The sequence below is a fragment of the Rattus norvegicus genome, chromosome 10, assembly GCF_036323735.1.
Source record: "Rattus norvegicus strain BN/NHsdMcwi chromosome 10, GRCr8, whole genome shotgun sequence".
In the NCBI taxonomy this organism is placed as follows: Eukaryota; Metazoa; Chordata; class Mammalia; order Rodentia; family Muridae; genus Rattus; species Rattus norvegicus.
In genome coordinates this window covers 38,756,010-38,780,135 of record NC_086028.1, presented here as the reverse complement: position 1 = coordinate 38,780,135, position 24,126 = coordinate 38,756,010, and the positions used below count along the sequence as shown (strand labels likewise).

General features: G+C 49.3%; 1 protein-coding gene and 1 pseudogene across 10 annotated transcripts in view; one reads left to right on the top strand and one right to left on the bottom strand.

Moving 5' to 3' along the window:
- Positions 1-3,276: 3,276 nt before the first annotated feature.
- Csnk2a1-ps1 (casein kinase 2 alpha 1, pseudogene 1) lies at positions 3,277-4,357 on the top strand (annotated as a pseudogene).
- A 3,037-nt stretch (positions 4,358-7,394) lies between these two features.
- Positions 7,395-24,126, bottom strand: part of P4ha2 (prolyl 4-hydroxylase subunit alpha 2) — a 28,848-nt gene continuing 12,116 nt past the window's right edge. For 5 of the 10 annotated variants that reach the window (NM_001399543.1, NM_001399542.1, NM_001399540.1 and 2 more), the window contains exons 6-16: positions 23,544-23,681; positions 20,038-20,277; positions 18,461-18,654; positions 17,542-17,718; positions 13,851-13,921; positions 13,531-13,630; positions 12,726-12,779; positions 12,247-12,306; positions 9,866-9,934; positions 9,458-9,554; positions 7,395-7,900 (exon numbers count right to left, since the gene is read on the bottom strand). In NM_001399543.1, coding sequence (NP_001386472.1) covers positions 7,830-7,900; positions 9,458-9,554; positions 9,866-9,934; positions 12,247-12,306; positions 12,726-12,779; positions 13,531-13,630; positions 13,851-13,921; positions 17,542-17,718; positions 18,461-18,654; positions 20,038-20,277; positions 23,544-23,681 — 1,271 coding nt within the window. In that variant the 3' untranslated portion in view covers positions 7,395-7,829. Of the gene's footprint in view, positions 7,901-9,457; positions 9,555-9,865; positions 9,935-12,132; positions 12,199-12,246; positions 12,307-12,725; positions 12,780-13,530; positions 13,631-13,850; positions 13,922-17,541; positions 17,719-18,460; positions 18,655-20,037; positions 20,278-23,543; positions 23,682-24,126 lie in introns of all 10 variants that reach the window. The other 5 variants (NM_001399539.1, NM_001108275.3, XM_008767691.4 and 2 more) reach the window with 1 other exon arrangement.

Here is a 24,126-nt window from a genome sequence, read left to right as displayed (position 1 = left end):
CAAAACATGCCACAAAACAACACAAACTGGACAATCCCCCATTGAGACTCTTTTACAGGTGATTCTAGGTTGTGTCCAGTTGAGAGTTTTCACTTTGCAGGGCAAATTATCATGGACCTTAAGACAAAGGAAAACTGCCAAAAGACCTGAGAAGCGAAAGGGCATGTGACAGTCAACTTCCATGTCAAATTGACTAAACCATGGTGATCGACTGTTTGATCAGATGCCAAGCCAGCCTGTCACCGCACATAATAGAATGCCAGAGATACTATCTTAGTTTTGCCAAACAAAAGGGAGACTTATGTTGCCAGGCAGTCAAAAGGGCTGTAAGTACCAGAATATCACAGAGCAGCAAAAGAGAGAGGAAAGCAATGAAAGGCAGTGAACGACAGTTAAGTGAGAATTTCTCAAGCTTAGAAAGCGGGGGGGGGAGGGGGGGAAGACCAGCACACAATAGACGTAAGATTTATGGTGTACAGAGTTTAAAAGACCATAGTTTCTAGTAGGAAACTGGATGAAGCATGAAGTAGTAGGGTGGCATAAATTATATAATTGTAAACTATAAGATTACAGGCACCATACCTGGCTTTCTTTATTATTTTTAAAGCCCTCTGTATATATTTGAAACTGGTCAAACAGAGAAAGCACAGGCACACAGGCACACAACATTCTCTCTCTCTTCCTCCCTCCCTCCCTCCCTCCCTCCCTCCCTCTCTCCCCCTCCCTCTCTCCCTCTCTCCCTCTCTCCCTCTCTCCCTCTCTCCCTCTCTCCCTCTCTCCCTCTCTCCCTCTCTCCCAATGATGTAGACTTCTTCCAGCCAGGATGGGACAGAGTATAGTACATCAACTTTTAATCTCCTGGCATCCTTTAACATCAAAACAACAACAAACAAACAAAAACATGGCAGCCGGGACTGAAGAGATGACTCAGAAGTGCTGGATGCTCTTCCAGAGAGCACAGGTTTCAGAGCCAACACCCATGTACCATCCGGAACACCAGCCCCTGAGGATCTGAGACCAAACGTCTTTTATCTTTAATTCATTTGCAGATTGTAGACCTGTGGTGAGAGTGGGGGTCAGAGCACCTTGGGCAGTATGAAAGGACACTTGAAGACAAAGCAGGACATTAAGGGGGAGGAGGGACTTGCTCAAACATTCACCCTAGTTACTCATCGAGACACTCTACACTTTCTGGATTCTGAAGTTGCACAAGCTGGCAGGCTGGGATGTTAAGCAGAAAATCTCTGGCACAAATTCAAGTTTTCAAATTCTTTGAAAAGAAGAATTAGGGAGCAGTCTAGACACAAAATATCCGAGGATCAGACCCGAGGAATGGCCAATGGGGACAGAGCACGGTAAATACTCCAACGGGAAACCTTTAGGGGACAATAGCCTGGTGGGGGCGGAGGGCACACTATGTAGTCAACAAAAACTGCAAGCCAACCTTAATCAAGTCAGCTCAGGCTCTGGCTGGATCAAAGTCCCCTCTGCCTCATACAGTGTGAGTCCCTATGCATGAAGCCATCACCACCCAGGGCCTTTGAAATTTGTCACACACAGCATTCAGAATTCAATAAAATGCCAACAGCAGACCAAAAACCAGAACACAAGGTGACTTAAAAACAGAGAGAGCATGAAAGCCACAGAAAATGAAAACCACGGAGCTATCAGACAAGAACGTTCAAGGAACTGTTTTCATCAATCCAAGAGAAACATGGAGGAAATAAAAGAACAATTACCCAGAAAACTAGACCCATTTTTAAAAAAAAAATGAAGGGGCTGGAGAGATGATGCAGTGGTCGAGTGAACTGGAAGTTCAATTTCCAGCACTCACTTTAGACGGCTCACAGCTGCCTGTGACTCCAGCTCTGGATCTGACGCCCTCTTCTGGCCACAAATACACATTACATAAATCCTTCAAAAAAAAGAAAGAAGCCGAGGTGAGGTCAGTAGTGGAAGTGCTGGTCTAGTTTGCGTGAGGAGGCTCTGGGTTCAGTCTCCAGCGCTGGAGAGGGGGCTGAGGGAGAGGAATGGAGGTCCATTGAAAAGGAGAGTGGGAAGGGGAGGAAGGGAGGCAGAAAAGAGACAAATGAACCACCAGACAGACACACGGAATATCTAATCTTGAGCATCTGTAGGTGGGAGGCTAGGGGACGCGGGACAGAGGGTAGGACGTATGTGATAAAACACACGCTTTATCAACCAGATCGGCGTCTCAGGAAGAAAAGGGAAGGGAGAGACTGGGACAGAAATGATACTTAAAAGAGGTAATGTCTGAGAAATTTCTAGAACTCGTCAAACACCTCTGGTGGCAGATTCAGGATGCTCTGTAAACGCCCAGAAGGAAAACAGAGAAAGAAATCCTATGCGATGACACATCAAAGCCATGAAAAACTAAAAATGGAAACAATGTTAAAAGCTACTGGCAAGGAGAGGAGGGGTTACCTTCAGAAGAGCAACAAGAAGAGGAGATAGCCTTTGCTTTATTAGAACTAAAATTGAAAAAGACGCACGGCAGCAGAGGCATTTGGAAATGATAATGAACAAAGTTGAACTATCTATATCAGTACGAAAGACTAGAAGAAGACCCTAGAGACCATTAAATACAGAAGAGTGTTCCGCACCAACAGGCACCATTACACAGGATACTATACACAGGGATGCCATGATAAAATACCATACAATGGACAAAATGATCTATTTCTTTTTTATTTCAAAAGTGAAGATCAAAGCCAGGGTGCTATCAGATTGTCTGATGATTGTATGCCTTCTGGGTCAGCTATCCTCTTGCTATCTCTTCCCACGGCAAGAAGATAAAGTTCCCTGGAATAACGTTCATATGAAAACTGTACTGGCAGGGGCTGGAGAGATGGCTCATCGGTGAAGAGCACTGACTGCTCTTCCAGAGGACCTGGGTTCAATTTACAGCATCCACACGGCAGCTTGCAACTGTCTCTAACCTCTGTTCTAGGGGATCTGGCACAGACACATACACAGGCAAAACACCAGTATACATCTAAAAAATAAAAATAAATAAAAAATATTTTTAAAAGGTATACCGGCTAGCTCCATGTGAATTAGATACAAGCTACAGTAATCTAAGAGGAGAAACCTCAAAGGAAAAAGCCAAACGCCTCCCTAAGATAAGCTGTAGCCCTTGCAGACACGGTGAAAGACCCTGGGTCACCAACCCTTGCCTTGGGTTTTGAACATGTAAACAACACAGACTTCAAGCAGCTGTGCCAGTCGTTAACAGACTATGACCTTAGATTTTACATGTACGAAATTCTGAAAGCCCTGGATTATTGTCACAGCATGGGGATTGTGCACAGAGATGTGAAACCCCACAATGTCATGGTTGATCGTGAGGACAGAAAGCTTCAGCTAATGGACTGGGGTTTAGCTGTGTTTTCCCATCTTGGCTAAGCTTATAATGTCCAAGTTCTCAATATTTTAAAGGTTCAGAGCTACTTGTAGATTATTAGAGGAACAATTATAGTTTGGACATGTGGAACTTAGGTTGTATGCTGGCAAGCTCTTCCGGAAGGAACCGTTTTCCCATGGACATGACAATTACAATCAGGTGATAACGTGTTACTCCCCTTAAGAAATTTACTGACCTAATGGGAAGATGGCCAGGTCTGGAAATGCATTAGAAATTCAGTGGGTCTGGGCTACCTGTTAGAGAGGAGAGCTAAGGTACTGGGAACGGAAGGTTTATACGACTCTATTGACCACATTGAATTAGATCCATGTTTCAACCAAGGGCAGACACTCCCGTAAGTAGTGGGAACGCTTTGTCCACAGTGAAAACCAGCACCTTGTCAGTTCCAAGGCCTTGGAATTTCTGGGCAAGCTGCTGCGATCGACCACCAGTCATGGCTCACTGCAAGAGAGGCCATGGAGCACCCTTACTTCTCTGTTGTGATGGACCAGGCTCGAAGGAGTTCGACTAGCACACCTGTCAGCAGCGCCAATATGAGGTTTCTTCAGTGCCAACCCCTTCACCCCTCAGACCTCTGGCAGTCTCACCAGAGATCGCTGCTGCCAATTCACTTGGGATACCTGTTGCAGCTGCCACTGGTGCCCAGCAGTAATGACCTCATATATCTTCTGATACCTGGACAGAGGTGGGGAAATCCATCCTCTCCTTGAAGCAGCTTGCGCCTGGTTGGGAGGGGTGAGAACACTTCAGAAGCACCATGTCTGAACCGTTGCTTGTGGATTTAGTAGTTGAGTCATAAAAAAAATATTGTAGGCTGATTTTCTTTCTTTTTTTTTTTAAATAGACTTTTCATAGCTCAGGGGATTCCCTGAAAAAAAATCACCTACAGGTGGAATATTTCATGGGCAAATTTTTTTCTCCCCTTCCAAATTCAGTTTATCACTACTAAAGAACAAAGAAAAACTGGCCTCGGTCCCAGCTGCTGCGTTTGAGTGGAGATTTCGTCCCCTTCCCACGTTGCCCTCCCCACGTGGTACACTCTTAGGGCTTATGTCTCATGTTCTTCTCCAGAGAATATAAACTGTAGTTCATCAAGGGAGGTGGGGGGGAGAGGTCGGGAGGACCCAGCCCATCCTGAAACACTGTTCTGCTGGCTGGGCACTTCTTCTCTTCTCCCCAGGACTGCGTCCACCCATGGCTTATTCCGGCCCTGGTGGTAGCTCTGTCTTACTTACATCAAGGTGTTAAAAGTCTACCCAATTTGCAGACAGATCCAAAAGCTTTTTTTTTTCCTTGAACGAATCATGTCTTACTAACCTAACCCTAAATGACTTTAATTTTAGTTTCCATTTGTGATACTTTCCTTTCTGGGCTCCTACTTTGGTCTTTCCCTTTTTCATCTCCAGACATGCTCTGCTTCATAGCTGGTAGGAGAGAGAAGGCAAAATCGGTTTTCTTTGACTTGGCCATTTTGAAGTCATTTAGTTAGTGGGCATATTTTATTGCTTTTTAAAATAAATATTGTCTGTAGAAGTTTCATGCTAGCACTCTTATGAGCTAACGGGTGATGTGGCCACACTGGGTTCATTAAGCTTTGTGCTTTCCCACCTCCTGCCTTGTCCTCTCTTCACACGCCCTCTAGTGAGGGGCCCTGCTCTCAGTTGTAAGTGTATTTGAGAGGCAGGAGCAGAGCCACTATCTCTAGTGAACCAGAAATGGTAGACCTGTAATTGGGGGAAACTATCAGTTCTCTTGTTATGGCCCCGCCATCCCTTGCTGTGTGTGTATATAAAACTTTGTCCTTCGTATGTGAAAGATCTGGTGTTGGAATTCTTTGGTGTAAATAAATGTTTGGATATATATATATATATATTGAAGCTGTAGGCAGGCCTGCAGGGCATTTTCTTTGTGATTGATGGAGTAGGGCCCAGCCCATTGTGGGTGGGGCCACCCCTGGGCAGGTGGCACTGGGTTCTCTAAGAAAGCAGGATGAGCAAGCCGTGCGTGCGGAGCAAAAAGCAGCTCCCCTCCACGCCTCCTCGTTCCTGCCCTGCTTGAGTTCAGGTACTGACTTCCTTCAGTATGAACAGTGATGTGGAAGTGTAAGTCACATAAACCTTTTCCTCCCTGACTTGCTTTGGTCATGGTGTTTTCTCACAGCGATAGTGGCCCTGACTAGAACATAGATCTCCCTAAGAGGACTTAGTCCCATGACCTCATAGACTCCAAAGATCCCACCTTCTAATACCACCGTGGGCCAGGCTTCTGACATGGACTGGGGGGAGCACAAACATTTGATCCACGACACGCACTCAGCTGGTTTGGTTAAAACCTAAGCACCGTACCTCACCAGACGCCAGAGGAAGGTAGGGTAAGAACTTTCATTTACTTCCAGTCAGTGTGGGTGTAACACACTGTAGTGCATCATAAGGTAACACTGAAGACTGACCAAGGGGAAGTCCACGTTAGGTAAATATCCTAAAGAAATATATTTGCCTGAAGTCGTGTATAAAAGTCCTTTGTCGTGATATACAAAGACTGAGACCCTCTCCAACGTCCATCTGTCGTGTTGACTGTCTTGTGTTATTGACCCATTGTGATGATGAATCTTGAGTGTCAACATCATAGACCCTGGAGTCAGTTAAGAGACACACCTCTAGGCAGCCCTGTGGGGGCACTTCCAGGAGGGGTTAACCGAGAGGGGAGGACCCTCTCCACAGTAAACAACCCTTTCCTGTGGCAGCACAGATGCAAAACTGTCCAGCACAGCAGTTCTCGCTCTTCCTTGCCTGCCTTTGCATCTTCCTGGTGTGTCTGCCCAACTGCTGCTTCCTTCACTGTTTCTTCCACCTTCCAATGTGGACTGAGGACCAGGCCTCAGCATCAGATTGGGACAACTGAGTCACCAAACCTCAGAGACTGAACAACTGACAGTTCTCAGCCTCTCCAGTGTAGCTGGCCACCATTGAACTACCCGGCCTGCATCCTGTAAGGCAATCTAAGAAATCCACTTGGTAACATACATTCATCCTCCCAGTTCTATTTCTCTGGAGGGCCCTGCATGAACTGTTTTAAAAAAAAAAAACTCCGTGGTAATACAGACCTTTAACACAGTACCAAACGAAAGAAGCCAGGCAGCCCAATGTACAGGGTGATTCGGTTAGTGAGAAACTTGGTCAGTGAAGATGGGGTAATTGTATTCAGTGACCTGGTCACAGGAGGGAAACTTCAGTGGTGACCGCAAACCACCAGCCCACGGTTATCACTGACCTTTGGGGACGGAAGGAGATGTAGTCTGGAGGGCCTCCCACGTGGCTCTCAAGAAAGTTGCAGCCGGCAGAAGGTGACGCAAGCTTTCACAGTTTTCACATCTGTCAGCGGGGACGACTCAGTGAACATGTCTCAAATCAAAAACTAACAGTTTCCCATGTGTGAACACGTGTTCTCTGGGTGAACGGTGAGATAACTTACCACCTCTGATTTCCACACTGCAGCCTGGACACACCGGTGTCAAAACCAGTTCTAGAACCCAGGGCTAGTCTGGCAGAGATGCATACGAAATCGGGAAAACTGGCTAAAAGAAAGAGCTTCACATCCATACATGTGCGTGTTTGTATGTACACAGGCATGTGGAGACCGGACACCCACTTCAGGCATTTTTCTCTATGAGCCTCCACCTTAGTATTTGAAGCAAGGTCTCTCTCTGAGCCTTGAGCCCCAGTTTGGCTAGAATGCCTGGCCAGCAAGCCCCAGGAGTGCTTGTCTCTGCCTCCCTAGCACTGAGGGATAGCAATGCACTGTGAGGCCCACATTTTTATGTCCATGCTGGATCTCAGAATTCAGGTCCATGTTCATGGGGCAGGCATTTTAAGCCAAGCCAGACCCAGTTCCTGGAAGCAATACAAACACCACCAAACAAGAATAACGACAGAACCAAAACACTCCGAAGTAAAGCTCTTTAAGGCTTCTGGCAGGAACATTTTATTTTGTTTTGTTTTGTTTTATTTTATTTTTTGGTTAAAGCCACAACAAATAGAAATGTCATAGAAAACAAACATGTAAACAGTGTCAGAACTTTGGTTTCACTGAAACATCGTCCACCTGAAATATCTGAGGTACAAAGGCACCGTGCTGGGTGCTACAGTCTGGCTCTACTACAGCCATGACAAGACTACCCTGGGAGCCAGGGCAGGCATAGGCTGGCCAGAGCCTGCGGCCCAGGTCACCCAGGACTCGGCTCAGGACACACTCTCTCAATTCAGACAAACACTGGCTCCCCCAATGGCCTGCTTGACAGGAGCTGGGACATACAAAGGAAGCTGTCACACTGAACTTGAAGATGATTTGGACTGTGGGACAGGGAGGGGCAGAGCAGAAAAGGACGTCAATCGACTTCCGTTGTCCCACAAGGCCTCAAGAACTCCTGTCCTCGCTCATGGAACCACTTATTGGAGACTGTGAACAGAAAGCAAGTACGTGATCGGTTCAGTAGCCAAAATGAGTGCTTCCTCCATGAAGACCACTGCCCCGAGCTCTGCGGGTAACACTCCAGCGCTACACGGCCTTAGGCCTCAAGCTGCTCAAGTGCTGTCCTCAAAGGCAGGAGCCAATGTGGTTAAGTGTGAAAGACCTCAAGAAGCAGGGACAGGGACAAGCAGAGACTGAGAGGTGAGGAGGGGAACTATCAGCACTGGGCAGGGGTTGGCATGAGCCTCGGGCCCTGTGAGCCACAAGACAGAATCTTAGTGCTGTGGGCACCCCAGCTGAACCACTGTCCCTGCCACGTCACAGGCATGGACGTTGACTGTTCCTCAACCGTGGGCTCTCTCCTGAGGAATGCAAAGGTAACAGGGCACATGACGTGGCTCCTGTTACAAGCCTCAGTCTGAGCCTAAACCCCCAGAGCCCACATCATGGAAGGAAGGAAGCAATTCTTTCAAAATGTCCTCTGACCTTTACGAATGTGCCATGGAGCTTGTACACACGTACACACAACACATACACATACACACATACACACACACACACACACACACACACACACACACACACACACACGATTTTTTAACAATTTTTTTTCTTTTTTTTTTTTTTTTCGAAGCTGGGGACCGAACCCAGGGCCTTGCGCTTGTTAGGCAGGCGCTCTACCACTGAGCTAAATCCCCAACCTACACACGATTTTTTAAAGTACTGCATTACTTGAAGTCAGAGATTTCAAAGTACAATTTAATACCCATGATTAACTAAACCAACTGTCTAGAAGACTTATGACTAGTAGCATATATAGCGAAATGACAAACTTTAGTTAAAATTAACACGCAGCGCTTATGCGTGACTTATCAGTGCCTTCAACGGCTAGTAGATTAGACCTACACTGTACTTTCTCCTCCCCAAATCAGCAACTACCACATTTTTGTTTGTTTATTTTACCTTTTCTGTGAGCCAATCACTACTTATCCCCTAAACTCCAAGGGTTTGTAAATGCATGTAGTCCCTTCCTGTCACATTCTAGGCCAATGCCTTTTCTAAAAGCTCTCCCCAGCTCTTTCAAGGATGAGGCTAAAGTTCATCCTGTCTGGTCTGGTCCTGGCCTCCAGTCTCATCTCAGACCTCTCCTTCTTCAAGTAACAAGGACAGCCAGTCTCCCCAGCCTGTGACCTAAAATGCTAGTTGCAGCCACAAGTGTCTTGCTTGCCTTGGAAAGACACCTTGTCTCCTCTGTACTTCCAACTCTCTCTATGCTCCACTGAAACCCTTGCCAGAGCCCACTCCTCTGGAAGGCCATGCTGGGCCTATGGTGCTTACGCAGTCCAAGCTTCCTCGGCTCTCTGAGCATCGCTGAGTGCTGGCAGCCAGCTGTGGCAGCTCTGGCTGGGTGTACACACAGCAGAGAAAACCTTTTACGATGTACAGAACTGAAAGCAGTTAGCTGTTGTCTCTACCTCTGCACCTAAGGCCAACCATCCACCGCCAGGCTGAGGCACCGTCAACGCTACCCCTCAAGCCACTCACCCCACTTGCAGCCCACAAGCACAGGGCAGGCCGCGTGCCTCGTTCGATAATCGCCTTCCCCGCTCCGAAGAAGGTTATACCAAAATACAGCCGTGCCCTGGGAAAGAGATGAGCTGTCAGCACATCCTAAAGATCAGGCACAAGGAGCTGCTCCAAGATTCTAGAGCCCCTCCTTTCCTGGGTTTGGGAGATGGGGCTCTAGGACTCTGGAAATGGAAGTTTCCTAAAAAGAACCAATCCTTCAAAAGGAAGGAAGCTTAGGGACCCACCTACCCTGAAGGGTCTTCCTCACCATCCCTTCTCCCTAGTTAGAAGTTGGGACAGTTCAGGGTGCAGGTGGGAAGGGATTAAGGTACATCACATTGACAGTCAGTGGCACTGGGGGGACAAGGACCAGGTCACACTCACCTTCTTGGGCCAAATCGCAGCTCCCAAGTCGGGGAAGACAGTGGCGCCACCAGCTTCAACATCACTCATCTGGGAACATAAGGCAAAGAGCTTGGCCCCTCTAGCTGAGGATGGCAGTGCAAGCCCGAGGAGCATGGCCTGGAGGCTCTGCTCTACGGCTAGCTTCAGTCAAGAAAGACTTCCCACACGACACTGGATCAGTGCGGTTCATCAGGACAGCCTTTATGGCTGGATAGCCAAGTGCTAAAGCCCCCAGAAGTCCCACATTCAGGCTGTCCTTGAATGGGAGCAATCCAAGCCGATTTAGAAAATGACTATCTTCAGCTAGAGAGATGGCTCGGCGGTTAAGAGCACTTGCTGCTCTTACACACAACCCAGGGTAAGAGCACTCATGGATGCTCACGACCATCTCTAACTCCAATTCCAAGGATCCAGTGTCCTCTTCTGGCCTGTGGGCACCATGCATGCATGTGATACATGCAATACATATACACACGTGAGCAGGCAAACACTCATACACTATAAACACATGGAAGGAAGGAAGGAAGGAAGGAAGGAAGGAAGGAAGGAAGGAAGGAAGGAAGGAAAATAAATGCCTCCCTTGACCCCATCTTGAGCCCTCACCCAGAGCCTGGGCCTTGCCTAAGCCACTGTACTCAGTACACTACTCCGCACACAGGAGTTCCCCGTGACTTCCAACTTCAAGAGCACCCTTTTCCCCGTGTGGCCATTTTTTCTGGCCTTAGCTGTTCTAATCATACCTTCATCTTCCCAGAATGCCATTCTGCCTCCCCTGTGGTAAGACTAAAAACTAAATTACACTTTTACTTGAAGTGTTTTTTGTTTTCTTTTGGTTTTGGTTTGTTTTCGTTTTTTTTTTTGTTTTTTGTTTGTTTTGTTTGGTTATGCGATAATAAAAATAGCCTATAAGGTAATAAAAAGCTAAGAAAAAAAAAGGGGGGACCCCTAGAGCTAAGAAATTTCCCAGTATGACACACAGCAGTCTAACTGAAGAGGCAGGCACTCAGCGGACTCCTGATAAGAAAGATGAAAAGACCCAGTGGCTTCCCCAGCACTGGGGTTCCAATCCAGAGTCTCCAAGTCAGATACACTTGCCTCTGTCTCCAGATACACTAACCTTTGTCTGTTTCCCAGCATCTCAGACACTTTCTCCTCCAGGCCCCCACACACTCCTCTTTGCCAAAAAAAAAAATGTTCCACAAATTTCCATTCAACTTTCTTTTTTTTTTTTTCAACTTTCGAGTCATAACTGACATGCTATTTCCTAAATGAGGCCTTTACTAAACCCCATGCCTGGGCAAACTCTTCAGTGTTTGTCTCCATGGTAACCAAGTAACACTCTCTCCCATGCTTCCAGTGAGTCTCCCATGTCAGATCTCAGGGGTTACAATGGGACCTGCTCAGCAGTGTGTGTGCAGAACAGACCTCTAGCACATGATTGAAACTTAGAGGATAAATAAGCTTTCTTTCTCAGTCCCTTGACTACGCTTCCTCAGAGTGGGCTATTCCAGCCGGGAAAGGTAAACTGACAGCCTGTAAATGGGCCAGGCAGCAGGAGGGAAGCTGCCAATCATGCTTTGAGGAAACAGAGGCGGTTATCTTTTAAAAGCCCCTCCCTGCTTCCTGTGCACTCCACCACCAGGACAGAGCCCACCTCGGCTCTCATCCCCAAAGCTCAGAGTAGCACTGTGTCCATCCAAAGGAAGCAGAACCAGTTACAACACAGACATCTGTTAGGGAGAGTGGGCTAAGGGAACCAGTCAGTGACATGTGCAGACAATTCCAGGAGTCCACTTGGATGAGGTTTATGTGGTCTCCAAAAGCAGGATGGTGGTGGTGGTGATGGTGGAAACTCAGGAAATACTCAACAGAAACAGAGTTTCCATTTTATGAGGCGAGAAGAGTTATGGTAACAGATGCCAAACGGTCCACATCAGGGATGGGTTTAATAAGTATCGCCAAGAGCACACCATAAAATTGTTACGATGGTAATTTTTATGTTATGTATATTTTACCACAGCTAAAAAATAATAATAAAATAAAAATGTTAGGGGCGGGGAGCCAGGGAGCAGGAGAAAGGCAAGCACACCGCTGGGAACCAAAGCCAACCATCTCTACTCTAGGCGAGAAGGGACCCGAGGATCCACTATGCAGCGGCTGATGCTGAGCCCCGATGGGGTGGGATGCAGGAGCCCTGTGGCCCCAGGGTCTCCACGGGGCCCATCAGGGACATGCATCATACTCACGTAGTTTAGAAATGTGGCCACACGGTTCCCAGTCCCTAAACGCTTGAAAGCATCTCGCTCATCGCTCTATAAAATTAAGTGAGAGTGAACAGAAGTGCCCGGCCCAGTACTTACATAGTTAAGAAACGTCGCTAACCTATTGCCCTCCGTTTTGAGGCCGCTGTCAAAGGGTCGCTGCAACAGACAACAACTTTTATCCAAGTTTGCAACTAACTTACCCGACACCCAGAGGACTGGGACCAAGGGACAGGGGAAGGTAATAAGTATGCCTTCCCTTGAAAAGCCAGGAATGGGACAGGATGACAAAGGGATCCCCGGCCAGAACACAACAACGGGGAGGGGGAAGAGGCAAGAAAAATTTTCGCAGGGACCTAGAGAGGTCTGTGGCTTTATTATCAAGCCAAACACCCGCACAGCAGCAGGATACAACCAGGCTCTGCTGGGCTCTGCGGATGCTTTGCCGGCAGCAAAGAGGTTTTCCCTTTCACCTGGTAGGTGGCGGAGGGATGCCGTGGGAGCTGAAATGTTTCTAGAAGCTCCAACCTTCTCAAACCAGCCAGAGAAGAGCCCTCCAAAGACCATTAGAGCCTTACCCTCGAGAAGTCAAAGTGTGGTTCGTACTGTCCCCCCATTCCGTAGTTTGCGACCTGGAGAGGGATTAGGACATCACGTCTGTCATCAGTCTGAACAGCCCCAGAGCGGCCCAAATCTCCACAGATAGCATCTCCCTAAGCCTGAGAACAAGCCCCAAGCTGTGTATGTGTGTGTGCGCGCGCGTGTGTGTACTGTATGCATGTGGTATATGGATATGGTGGCGTGTGCACACATCCGTGTGCATGAGAGGCCAGAGAAGGATGCCACATGCCCACTCTATCATCCTCCACCCTCCATCCTCGACACGATGAACCTGAAGGGAAGCTGTCATCCAGTAAGTCCCCTGTCAGTATTCTCCATGGCAGCTGAGGTGACAGCAAAACGCTTAGCCACGCTCGGCTTTCTGTGCAGATGCTGCGAATGTGAACTCAAGGCTCATATGTTCCCCTGCTGGTGGTACTGTTTGGGGAGGCTGGAATCTGGGACGTGGGTAGCAGAAGTGGACCATAGGTATGGGCCAAGAAGGCTGTGTCTACTGTTGGTTCTGGCCAGCCCTCTGGTTTCTGATTCAGCAAGATGCGAACAAGCTATGTTGTAAGCTCCTACTTCCAAGCCTCCCCATGGTAGACCAAAACTGTGAGCTGAAGCGGACTTCTCCTCCATCAGTCGGCTTCTGTCAGGTCCTCTAATTAGGAAAAGAACTAACGGAGAAGGTGAGCCTTCTCACACAGCCCGAGCACCTTGGGAAACCACCTCGCCCAGCAGAACCCCTCCCAAGGCCTGTGGTCCCCAGGACCAGCCCACCTGCAATAGCTCTGCAGTCTTCACCGTCAGCCCTGTGATGTGCTGCATCCTGCGGTTGACTCGGGCCACAACAGGGTCATCGTCTTCCTCTAGCCAGGAGCTGGGCAAAAGAGCAAAGATGAAAGGCACGGGCAGGCTTAGATGACGTCCTCAGCCCAGTCAAGGCCAGCTCTAATGGGCAACACAGGGTAAATGCTAGAGAGCGAGGGGGTGCTGCGGAGGCTGGATACACTGGCGTCACCATGCTCCTGCGTCCTTACCCGGAAGCTCCAGAGTCGGGCTTGACCAGCTACCCCGCCCCACCCCACCCCACTGCTCACCTTTTGGAAACTCTGTAGCTAGCAACAGTGAGGACACCTGTCTTGGGATCACGCACAGTGGCTCGTGCGAGCTGAAAGGGAGAACGGGAGAACAGTCATCCTTCTTGGTGTTGGTGTTTCCCCAGAGAACACTGAGACCAGATGGGCTAGCCACAGCTGCAGAGAATGGCTCTAGCCAAGTTCCCACGGTGCTGCAGTCTAGTCTCCACTCTCCTGTGCTACCACACCCTCCTCGCTCACTACCCACCCTTCACCTACCAGGAGGATGCTGTTAGGCTTATGAATTCTGCTTGGTTCGTACATTTATCTCCCCTGAACCAGGCCTTCCTTGACAGGCCCACGCCACACTGCGTGAGCACAGTCTGGGCTTTGAGGATTCCACAACACTCAGACTGGGCCATCTCTGAGCCTCCACTTGAAGCTTCTCTTGACTTGGTCAAGTTTTCCCACCCTTCTGCCGAGAAGCTATCTAAGTACTGTCTGCTGTGCCTCCCGCCCTGCTGGGCTCAGCAAGGAGACAGTTTCTAGTCCCTTGGGGCTCTCCCAGAGTCAACAAAGACAACAGCAGGAATCTGAAGTATGTGAACGCAGAAGCCACCCATTAGGGATTATGGGTAAACACACACACACACACACACACACACACACACACACACACACACACACACACACACACACCATCCCTCCTTCTACCTTAACGCCCAGTCTGCTATAAAGGCTTAGCAAGTACTACCAGCAGGGATAGACTTGCCTACAGCAAGGGTGTGGTGTGGACTGTCCTAATGGGCTCACATGATGTGGGCTCCGTGAGGACAGACATGTTGAGGCAGAACTATAGATGAGCCAAACAGAATATTGCCAACTCTTGCTTTTAATAATTATTTGATTGGTGCCTACTGTGTGACCAAGGCATCATATAACGTAGTCAAGTGGAGACAGTAGAAAGCCAGCCAGGTAATTGTAGCAGACTACTGAAAGCTCATGGGTGAGCTTTAATGTCCTGTGGAAGTGCAGCCTAAGGGTTGCAGTGGATGGATGGATACTGCTGAGAGCCGGGCTGATCCAAGTCATTACTCTCTGAGGCCCTCATATATGGAAGGAATGTCTGATTCTTGGAGGATTCAGTAATTGGCTGGGACCATGGCCTTGGGGAGCTGATGCTTTGGGTCCTAAGAACCAAACCCTTCCCACCCTAAAGGCCCACAACTGTCAGTCTCAAAATGGTGTGCTCATCTCTGATGCCCTCACCCTTGAGATACCCTGTATTCCCCTTGTGCAACACTGCTTGATTAGCTTCCTGCTGACTTTGTCCTACTGTGTGATAGCCTTTCTGTGGTGCTGTCCCATGTATACCTTGGGAACGGCATATAAGATGCTGAACTTCTTAAAAAGCTGTGTGGCACAAGACATATCGTATTCAAGACCTCCCGAGCCTGCCTGTTCTATCTTCTTTAACTCTGATCCCCCTGGCCCTTCCTCCTTGGGACCCTGCCCCTCTGCATGTCCAGGTTAGGGTACCAGGTCTCAGAGCAGCAGGGAAGGCCCAGGATGAAAGGGCACTGGCCACAGGATGAGGCGCCATCATGTAGTGAGATGAGAACAGACTGGAGGGAAGCAGAGACCAGGGTCTGCTGCCATCTCATGGCCAACCTGAAATAGAGAAGGCCTTATGCAAGGGAGAGATGGTCGGTCACAACAGAAGGACTACTGTGCCACCTTATGGAAAGCTAACAAAGAAGAGAGCAGAATGAGAAAAAGACCTGAATGTTGGAACAAGGGTCAGGGCAAGAGATGGCAGTGGCCTGGGACAGGAGGTGGCAAGAGGGACGGAGAAGAGGAGCCATAATGGAAGTGTGGTCAGGAAGTAAATTGACCCATCCAGTCACTTCGCCTCATAACATTCTAATGTGAGGATGGCAGCCAGCATACCCAGGGAAGATGGCTTCCCCAGGCTCCTGTTTACGGTCCTTCTCTGAGCCTAGTGGATGGCTGTCCCTGCCACTAGACTGTGCAAACACTGGAGCCTCGGCACTGGCCTAGTGCCCAAAACAGACTTTGGGCAGCTGTGCTCTGCCCTGGGGACAGACGGGGCTATTTTGAAAGCAGACCGGGGACTCACAGACAGCTGCCAGGCATTCTCCACAAGCCAAGCTAAGCTCACTGGCCCCACTTCAAAGCCAGAATAGCATCTGTCTGTCCTGGCCTCTGGAAAGAAGAGGTCAGCGCATGACGGCCAATGTGTATGCTTGTCACATGACTCCTGTTCAAAACACAGTTATCCCAATGCCAACCACCTTCCCGATTCACACCGTTTGTGGATTCACATGTGCACAGAGAATGTTCAATGTCCAAGACTAACTAAGGCAGGTAAGGAATCTCTGGAGATTTTGGCATGACAGGGCCTCTCTCATCTAGAAACCAGGAAAATAGTTTTCTTCTCTAGAGGACTTTGGAACTGACCCAGGAAGTGAAATGAGCCCTGGTTACAGTTGTCCATACACATTGACTAGATTGACTCTAAGTGACATCCATGATACCAACAACAGACTCTGTCTCCAGATGTGCTAGGTCTTCAAACCAAGGCTGTTCTAAGGCTTCAGGGCTACTACAGGACCTATCTTAGGTCTATCCCTGAGCAAAGCTTCTGGCCACCTTAGCCTCTACAATTCTACTACAGCCAAAGACCAGAGGAGCCGGCTAATTCCTCCCTCTCCTTCACCCGTGATAGGAGAACATGGGGGAAATGGCGGTCCCCAGTTCTCTTCAGAAGAGATTAAATGGGATCAAATCATCTATGGGCTTGGAATCCAAGAGTAATTCTATCAACCTGACATATATACAAAACCAACAGCCAATGGTGTGCATGGCAGAAATACCAGTTGGACTTCCACGACACTCAGAAACAAGACACGCATGTCCATAGCAGCTCGATAAGACAGTCAAGGTGAAGGAGTTATAAGTATTAGGAAAGATAAAACAACACCTTCCTTGCTTAGAGATGACAGTCTTACTGAGGTAACCCAAGAAAGTCAGCCCAAAAAAGGATTAACTTCTACCACCTCTGATCCACGCAGGCCAGCTTTCTCCATTTTCTCAAGGGAAGATGAAGATGAGTTGGAGTCTTTGCAACAGACAACAGTTCATAAACATAAAATGCCAGAGGCAATGCTCACCCTCACTGCAGCCCTCACCCTCACGGCAACCCTCACCCTCACTGCAGCCCTCACCCTCACTGCAGCGCTCACCCTCACTGCAGCCCTCACCCTCACTGCAATGCTCACCCTCACTGCAGCCCTCACCCTCACTGCAGCTCTCACCCCTCACACCAGCCCTCACCACTCACTGTAGCCCTGATCAGGAGCTCCAGGGATCTCTCTTTTCTACAACTATGCATTTCCTGAAAAACGACCCATATGCCAGCCTTTCAATCAGGTGAACTGGTACTTGTCACTGAGATGCCCCATTCCCAACATGGCCTGCTATCATAGCTTATGTCTATCTATTCTGGGTCCCTACTTTTCCTTCCCCACCAGGCCATGAACCTTCAAGGTCAGGCTGAGTCTGCAGCTTGTCAATGGATTCATGCAGCTGTTGGTGAGAGTGGGGGATGGACAAACTTCGACACAGAGGCAGCAGGAGGGCCTGCACCCCCACCCCATGCAGCCCCAGCAGGACCCCCAGAGACACCTACTTTGGGCTTAGCAATCTCCTTGATCCTCTCGATCTCTTCGTCCGACATCACATCATAGTACCTGACGATGTGTGGGCTGTCCCACTCGTCTTCCTCTTTGAAGGGGGCAATGAGGAGCTGTGGCACTCTGTTTCCATGGTGGTATCTACAGAAAAGCCTCTTCTGCCTCCGGGGTGTCTGGGGAGCACAGAGCACAAGGCCCAAGCAGAGTGAGTCCTTACCCTCAGTCACAGCCCGCTGTCTGCATACACTGGTCTCACTCTCTATGACCAAGACTGGCGTCAGCTTCTCCACAGAAAAAAACCAAAGCAGGAAGTGACGTCACCCAAACCATGCAGCTCCCCTTCTCTTAGAAGATCACCTCTTTCCCTGTGGCAGAGGGCACTCCATGACCCTTTTCATGGGGATTAGAATAGGTCTGAAGCACTATGGATGAGGAGACGCCTTTCCACACAGAAACTATTGAGAGCTGGTCAGGGGCACAGGAAAGGTGAGAGCCTCCCTCATATGGATATGGAAGGATTAGTGGGACCCATGGCTCGCAAAAGCCAGGGACACAGATACCAAACCCCAGCAAGTATTGCCTTTGTTCATCACTGAGTCTTACATGTCATTTACACCACGGCTACCCTTGGGACCTGAGATACATCCACACCCATCATTTTCTTCAAACCAATGAGTCAGATGATAGTAGGCACACTGGGGTGAGTGGGGCATAAATACTGCCCTGGGAGGGCGGTAATTCTCCCTTTAACACCCAAGGAGGCAACCCCCTGCCCTGTGCATCAGCAAATGCCCACCTTCCAGCCTCAGCTGACGTTGAGAAAAATGCAAACAGGCAGTGAAACCTGCCACGTTGCCTGCCCAGAGCCAGCGCTCAGAACCCCAGCCTGACTACCAGCCCCATCCCAGGTCTCACCATTTTGATGCCCTCCCCTCGACACAGGCTCTCATACACGTCCCTCTCGGGCAGGTAGTCTACAGGCCTCTCGTACAAGTTTTCCTGCGATGCTAGTCCAGCGTCCGTCTGATTCGACAATGATTTTCCTCTTTCTTCCTCTAACAGCCGCTCAAAGTACCGCAGGTTCCCTCCGGCTCGTTCATGGCTCGGGTCTAGAAAAAGGGAAAGAAAACCACAGACTTCTGTGAGGTCATCCACGGAGACTGCCCTGCGAGCCATTTCTTTCCCATTGGTATGCTACGCTCTGCTGGCTGCAGCACCTAACCTGGGCTCGTCACTCCAGCGACAGGGGAAGCACATTTAGCTAGTAACTGGGGGGAGGGGAAACCTTCTCAAGCCTCCTGGAGGCCCCTCGTGTTCTGAGTTCTGCCTCCTCCCTGTCATTAGCTGTAGCTATTTAAACCCATTCCCCAGAGTGTAGCCAGGTCTAGCAAGCTGAGATACTGGTGAAAGAGAAGGGCTGCAAGGCAGGCCAGAGGGCTCGGCAGGTAAAAGTGCTTGCTGCCAAGCATGACAACCTGAGTTCAGTTCCCAGGACCCATGCGGTGTGAAAAGAAAGGACCAAGTTGACAAGAGATGAGAGAGTTCTTCTCTGACCACAGGTACACTGTGGCACTTGTACACTGACACCCCCTCCCCGCCACCACACGCACACAATTAATTAATTAAATACCACGACTCTTTATTTAAAAATAGAAGAGTCCCAGCTCTGGTGGGCATCACAGTATCCGAAGCAACCACCACAGCAGGATTTCTACGTCACTCTCCAGGACAGCAAGACTGAGTGAGTCCCAGAGATGTTCAGTGACTTCTCCACACAGGAGGAGAACCAGGATGTCCTGAGCCCTGTCCAAGCCTCTTACTAACTCACCTGATGGGATCTATAAAACCCTCTACCCTTGTTGGTCTTGAGGGATGCTCAAATGGGAGCTGACCTCACACTTGAGCCCCCAGAAAGCAGTGGCAAAGCCAAAAGCCAAGTCCTCGCTGCTCTGTGAAACTCCAGGCAACCACATTTCCATGTATTAGTAAGAGGCGCAACTCGGGGCGCTTCAGAGACTCGGAGCTTTGGGTCTTGTTCTGTCCCACATCACAAGACATACAGAAGACAAATGGCATGGTAAGTCCCACTTTAGACCTCAGCTGGAACTGCTGTCACTGCGGCAATCCGGAAGTAGGGGACAGCTTACTTCTCAAGCTATAGTTAACATGGTGAGGGGTCCACCCTGCATAGTGGTACAAGCACCACAACACTAGGTCCTTATTTTTAAAAGTGCCATGGCACACACACATGTGCACACGCACTCGCACACGCATGCCCATGAACGTACCACACACATGAGCAACACGCACATGCACACAAGGATGCTAGGGGCATCCTAATATGAGGAGTCTGTACAAGAAGCTACTCAGTGATTGAAATCATGGAAGACACACGTCACCCTCCAGGTAACAAACGGACTGATTTAGTTCCAAGAGACGATCAGGTGGGAAAGTCAAGTTCCCTTGCTACCCCAACTCCCTAACCCCCTTACCAAGAGAGAGCAGGCGACGGGTGAGTTCCACCGCACGGTGCAGGTCACCCAGCTGGAAGACGGCATAGCTCAGGTAGTCCAGCACCAGGGATTTGGTAACAGTGGCCTCCTCCCCAGCATCCAGCTGCTTCAGCACCTGCTCCATCCACAACACGGTGTGGTAATAGTCTCCTTCGTTGTAAGCTGAGCGGCCCATCCCAAAGCAGTCATCCACACTCAGCATGGCCTGGTACTTTGTTCCTGAAGCAGGAAAAACAACCATCGGATTCCGAAAGGATGCTGGCTTAAGAAGGGAGATGCTCACTTTAGAAAAGGCCTGGATCATTGAAAGGGGCACATGACCCAAGCCAGAATACCACCTGGACTTCACGCCATGCACCATGAAATGTCATCATACGCACATAAACAGGTTAGCTTAGCTCAAGTTAGAGTTCATAGGCTAAGGCTCAGACTCCTCCTCTCAAGTGGGAAGGGGCTTTGTGAGAGGGGGTTCAGAAATCCCACCCAGACGCCGCCCTGAGGTCAGCGGCATAGTCTGGAGGGCAGATGGCCGCCGTGTAACTCTGAAAGCAGGAAGCGTGGCTGAATTCAGGCGGCATGAAAGCTCTACGTGAGGGCCATGACATGCAGGAAGAGTCTGAAGGAGGAACGAACAGAGAAGGTTCAAGGCTGGACCTCAGGGAACATAGATGGAGTGGCATGAACAGTGACTAAGAGGAACAGGTGACAGACACCAATGGGGACAAAGAACAAAGGCTGCAGTCCGGTAGGGATGTTAGAGCAACGGCTCAGTGAGCCTCATGCCTAATGGGACATCTGCTGGGGAAAGTGACCACAAAGACAGTTCCGACCTGAGAAACAGTATTAGCTCTAGGGAAGACGCAGAGCTTACGAGAGGCTTGGGAGGGCAAAGACTGTGTGTTCCTCAGAGAATAACCAGAGGGCAGGTCCCACAGAACAAGGAGGGTTAGGACCTCCCTGCAGACCACAGGAATCTCCCTATTAAGTGCTATTGGTCGTGGCTGGAAAGCTCGACCTGCTGGCACATCACTCTCTTTGCCTAAAGTCCATAATGGGCATCTTCCCAGAAGGAAACCCTACTGCAGTGACCAGACTCTGTTCATCCTGGTGGCTCAGGATCTGGGGTAGGTTTCTCAAGGAACATGGGATAGGGATGTCAAGAGAGCAAACACAAGGTGTAGTCATCAGCAGGCCAAGGATGAGGGGACTTACGGGGCCCCTTTCCTCTCTCCACAAGTCTCCCTGAATCTCCCCTCTTTGGGCCCAGGAACCTATTGTGGGCAGGATGTGTAACATACATAAATAAGTTGTGGTCTGGACCCAGATGGGGCCTGGATGTGCAGACCTTACTGAATACCTACCATTTGTGTGACTCTGGGCAATTTACCCAGCCTCAGACTCAGTCCCCTTTCTAATCAGATATCTATCTACATAGAGACGCCAGCATCAGTTTTAAAGGACTGGAGCCAAAAGTTCAATGGGATGACCTATGACGACATTGCCTCAGGATGTTAAAGACCAGCAGCCATAAGCAACATGTCTTGTGAATGCCAGGAATGTGAAGAATGACTTCCAGAACTCAGCATCCTCTCTACAAGCAAACTCAAGTGTCTGCTCCCTGAACTCCCTGTGGAGTCCTCCACAGCTAAGCTGTGTGCTGAAGGGTTATCTGACAGGGAGGAGCCCAGAAGGGGTAAGAGTACTGGAGCAGAGGGATGAGGATGCTGAGAACAGCAGGCAAGGAAGCCAAGGAGGCAGTGGGACCTCAAAGACCACCTAGAGGGAGACTCTGGGGTCACTGTGAAAGCTGAGCATTGACCTCAAGTGGATAACACAGAAAATTATCCCACATAAGCTGGAGATATGAAAAGGGTCAGAGGGCATTAAAGAGACAGAATCCATAGACTACGGTTATGGCTTAGGCTTCCAATGGGCAGAGGTGATTTTTGCACCTAAGCTAATAGATAAAGACTAAGGGTAATCAGTTCAAAACCAGATGGGAATTTCGATTTGGAACAGATGAAACTATATATGAAACTTGTGGAAACTATAGAATGTCCAAGTTGAGATGTCTACAGGCATTGGCCTATCCTGGCCGGAAGCCCAGGAGGCAGGCCTTGACAAGGAACACAGATCTGCAACACATCAAGGGATGGCAACCAGGAGCCTCCGTGGGGAAGGACTCAGAGTGAATAGCGGGTGAAGTTCTGGACAGTAACTCCCTTTGCCCTCTGACCCCTTCAGGGCACCCAGGGGCCTGTTCACTGTGGAAGGATGCTGTCAGGATACAGCTCCCTTCTACCGCCAACCATGCCTCCGAGCTACAAGTCAAAAAGCCTCCCAGAATTACCTCCTCTTTCTGGCCTCATAGTTGGGCTTGGCCCGACACCTGACTGAAGCAGGAAAAAAGAGAGCAGTCCTCCCTATCAGCTCAGAAGAGTCCTCCATACCAAGAGCCTGGGCCTTGACTAACCAGTAACAGGACATCGAAGAAGGAAGGCAGCTCCTACCACCCGTGGGTTCTCTGCTATATCTCCCCTAGGCTCCCAAGGAGTAAGGTAGTGTTTAAATCAAGAATGAGGTCCAGCTGGATCCTTGGGAATATTGGTCTCAAATAACCCCCTAAGGCCAGCAAATCTTATAACCACTAGCAGTGGGCATTAAGCAAGAAAAATTTAAAAAGCCAATTTAAAGAACAAACAAAAGCCGAGGGATGAATTATCAGATGAGTCAAAAGAGAAAAATCTGAGATCAGCACCCAGAATCTAGAACATCAGAGAGAAAGAAGTGAACGGCGCCAGATGCTACCGTGAGGTTGAAGTTATACCTGTAATCCACCAGCTGGCTTTACTGGCCCAGTGTTCCTGGTGAGTTTGAAGAACAGGATCTCAGACAGAAGGCATAAAGGCTCTGTCGGCTCAGGAGCATGTGGGAACCAGGGAAAATAAATCACTACCCAGCACCCTCATCAGGAGAGGAGAATGGGCCCAAAAGAACATTGGGTCTAGGGTAGAAATCCAAGAGATGGGCAAACACAGAGACTTCATAAAAAGTCAGATGACAGAGAACAGGGAAAGGGGGATAAACAAGAAATGAGCGGCCAAGGGGGACTGTATATGAACTCGAGGAGAGAGCCCAGAGAAGTAAGGATTGAATGAAAGGGAGCAGACTAAATGTCAGTGGGACATAAGCAGCAAGTCTACAGATCGGCCATGACAGAAAGCAATGCGAGGCTCAGGGATGGAAGCAGGTAAGCCATCCTCCGGGAGTGCGATGTTCGGGGAGTTTCCTGAGCTACAATTCTCTACTACACCAGAGGAGAGGTCTTGGCTAATATCTGAATCAAGACGTTGGGGTAGGGGTTGAAGCATGGAAGACCGGCACCGAAGGGAAAGCCAAAAGATCTGCACCGACACCAACGTGCACCTAAGCCAGTCTGACCTGCCCAGACACTGGGAAGACATGAGCAAAGGAAGCTGCATTACCTGGAAGCTCCCCTCTAGAAATCATGTCCGGATCCAGTTTGTAGGTGTCCTGAAGTCGCATCAGGGCTCTGGCAGCTCCAGACTCGTCCTCGTCAGTGGGGAAGAACTGCCGCTGAACTGAGAGGTTAGCCACAAAACCTTCCAAATGACAGTGAGGACAAGGTCACTCTTGACCCAGCGGACAGTCACTAGGTCTCGGCCTAATGGGATTTCCCTGTCCCGTCCCTCAAAGGCTGTCAGCAGACTGGAGGCTCAGTGGTGGCACACATTTGGCGTGCGGCACCAAGATAAGAGTACAAACAACAATAACAAAGAACTCCCCTTCTTCAGGAAGTCCTCCATGGGGGCTCCTCCACAGAACTTTCTTAGCCCTCCCTGTGCTATTCATTTGGAATCAAAAGGCCCTGCACACAGCTTAGCACATAAGAGTTTAATAGTCAGGGTATGAGTTCCCCGTTTTGTACTCAAGACCACAGCCCAGAGCCTAAGCAGATTTGAACACTGAAGTGGGCCCTAGGTGGCTTTTCCAGGGCCATAAGCCCTGGTCCCAAGCCAGAGACACAACTCTTGTTATTTCTGGGCT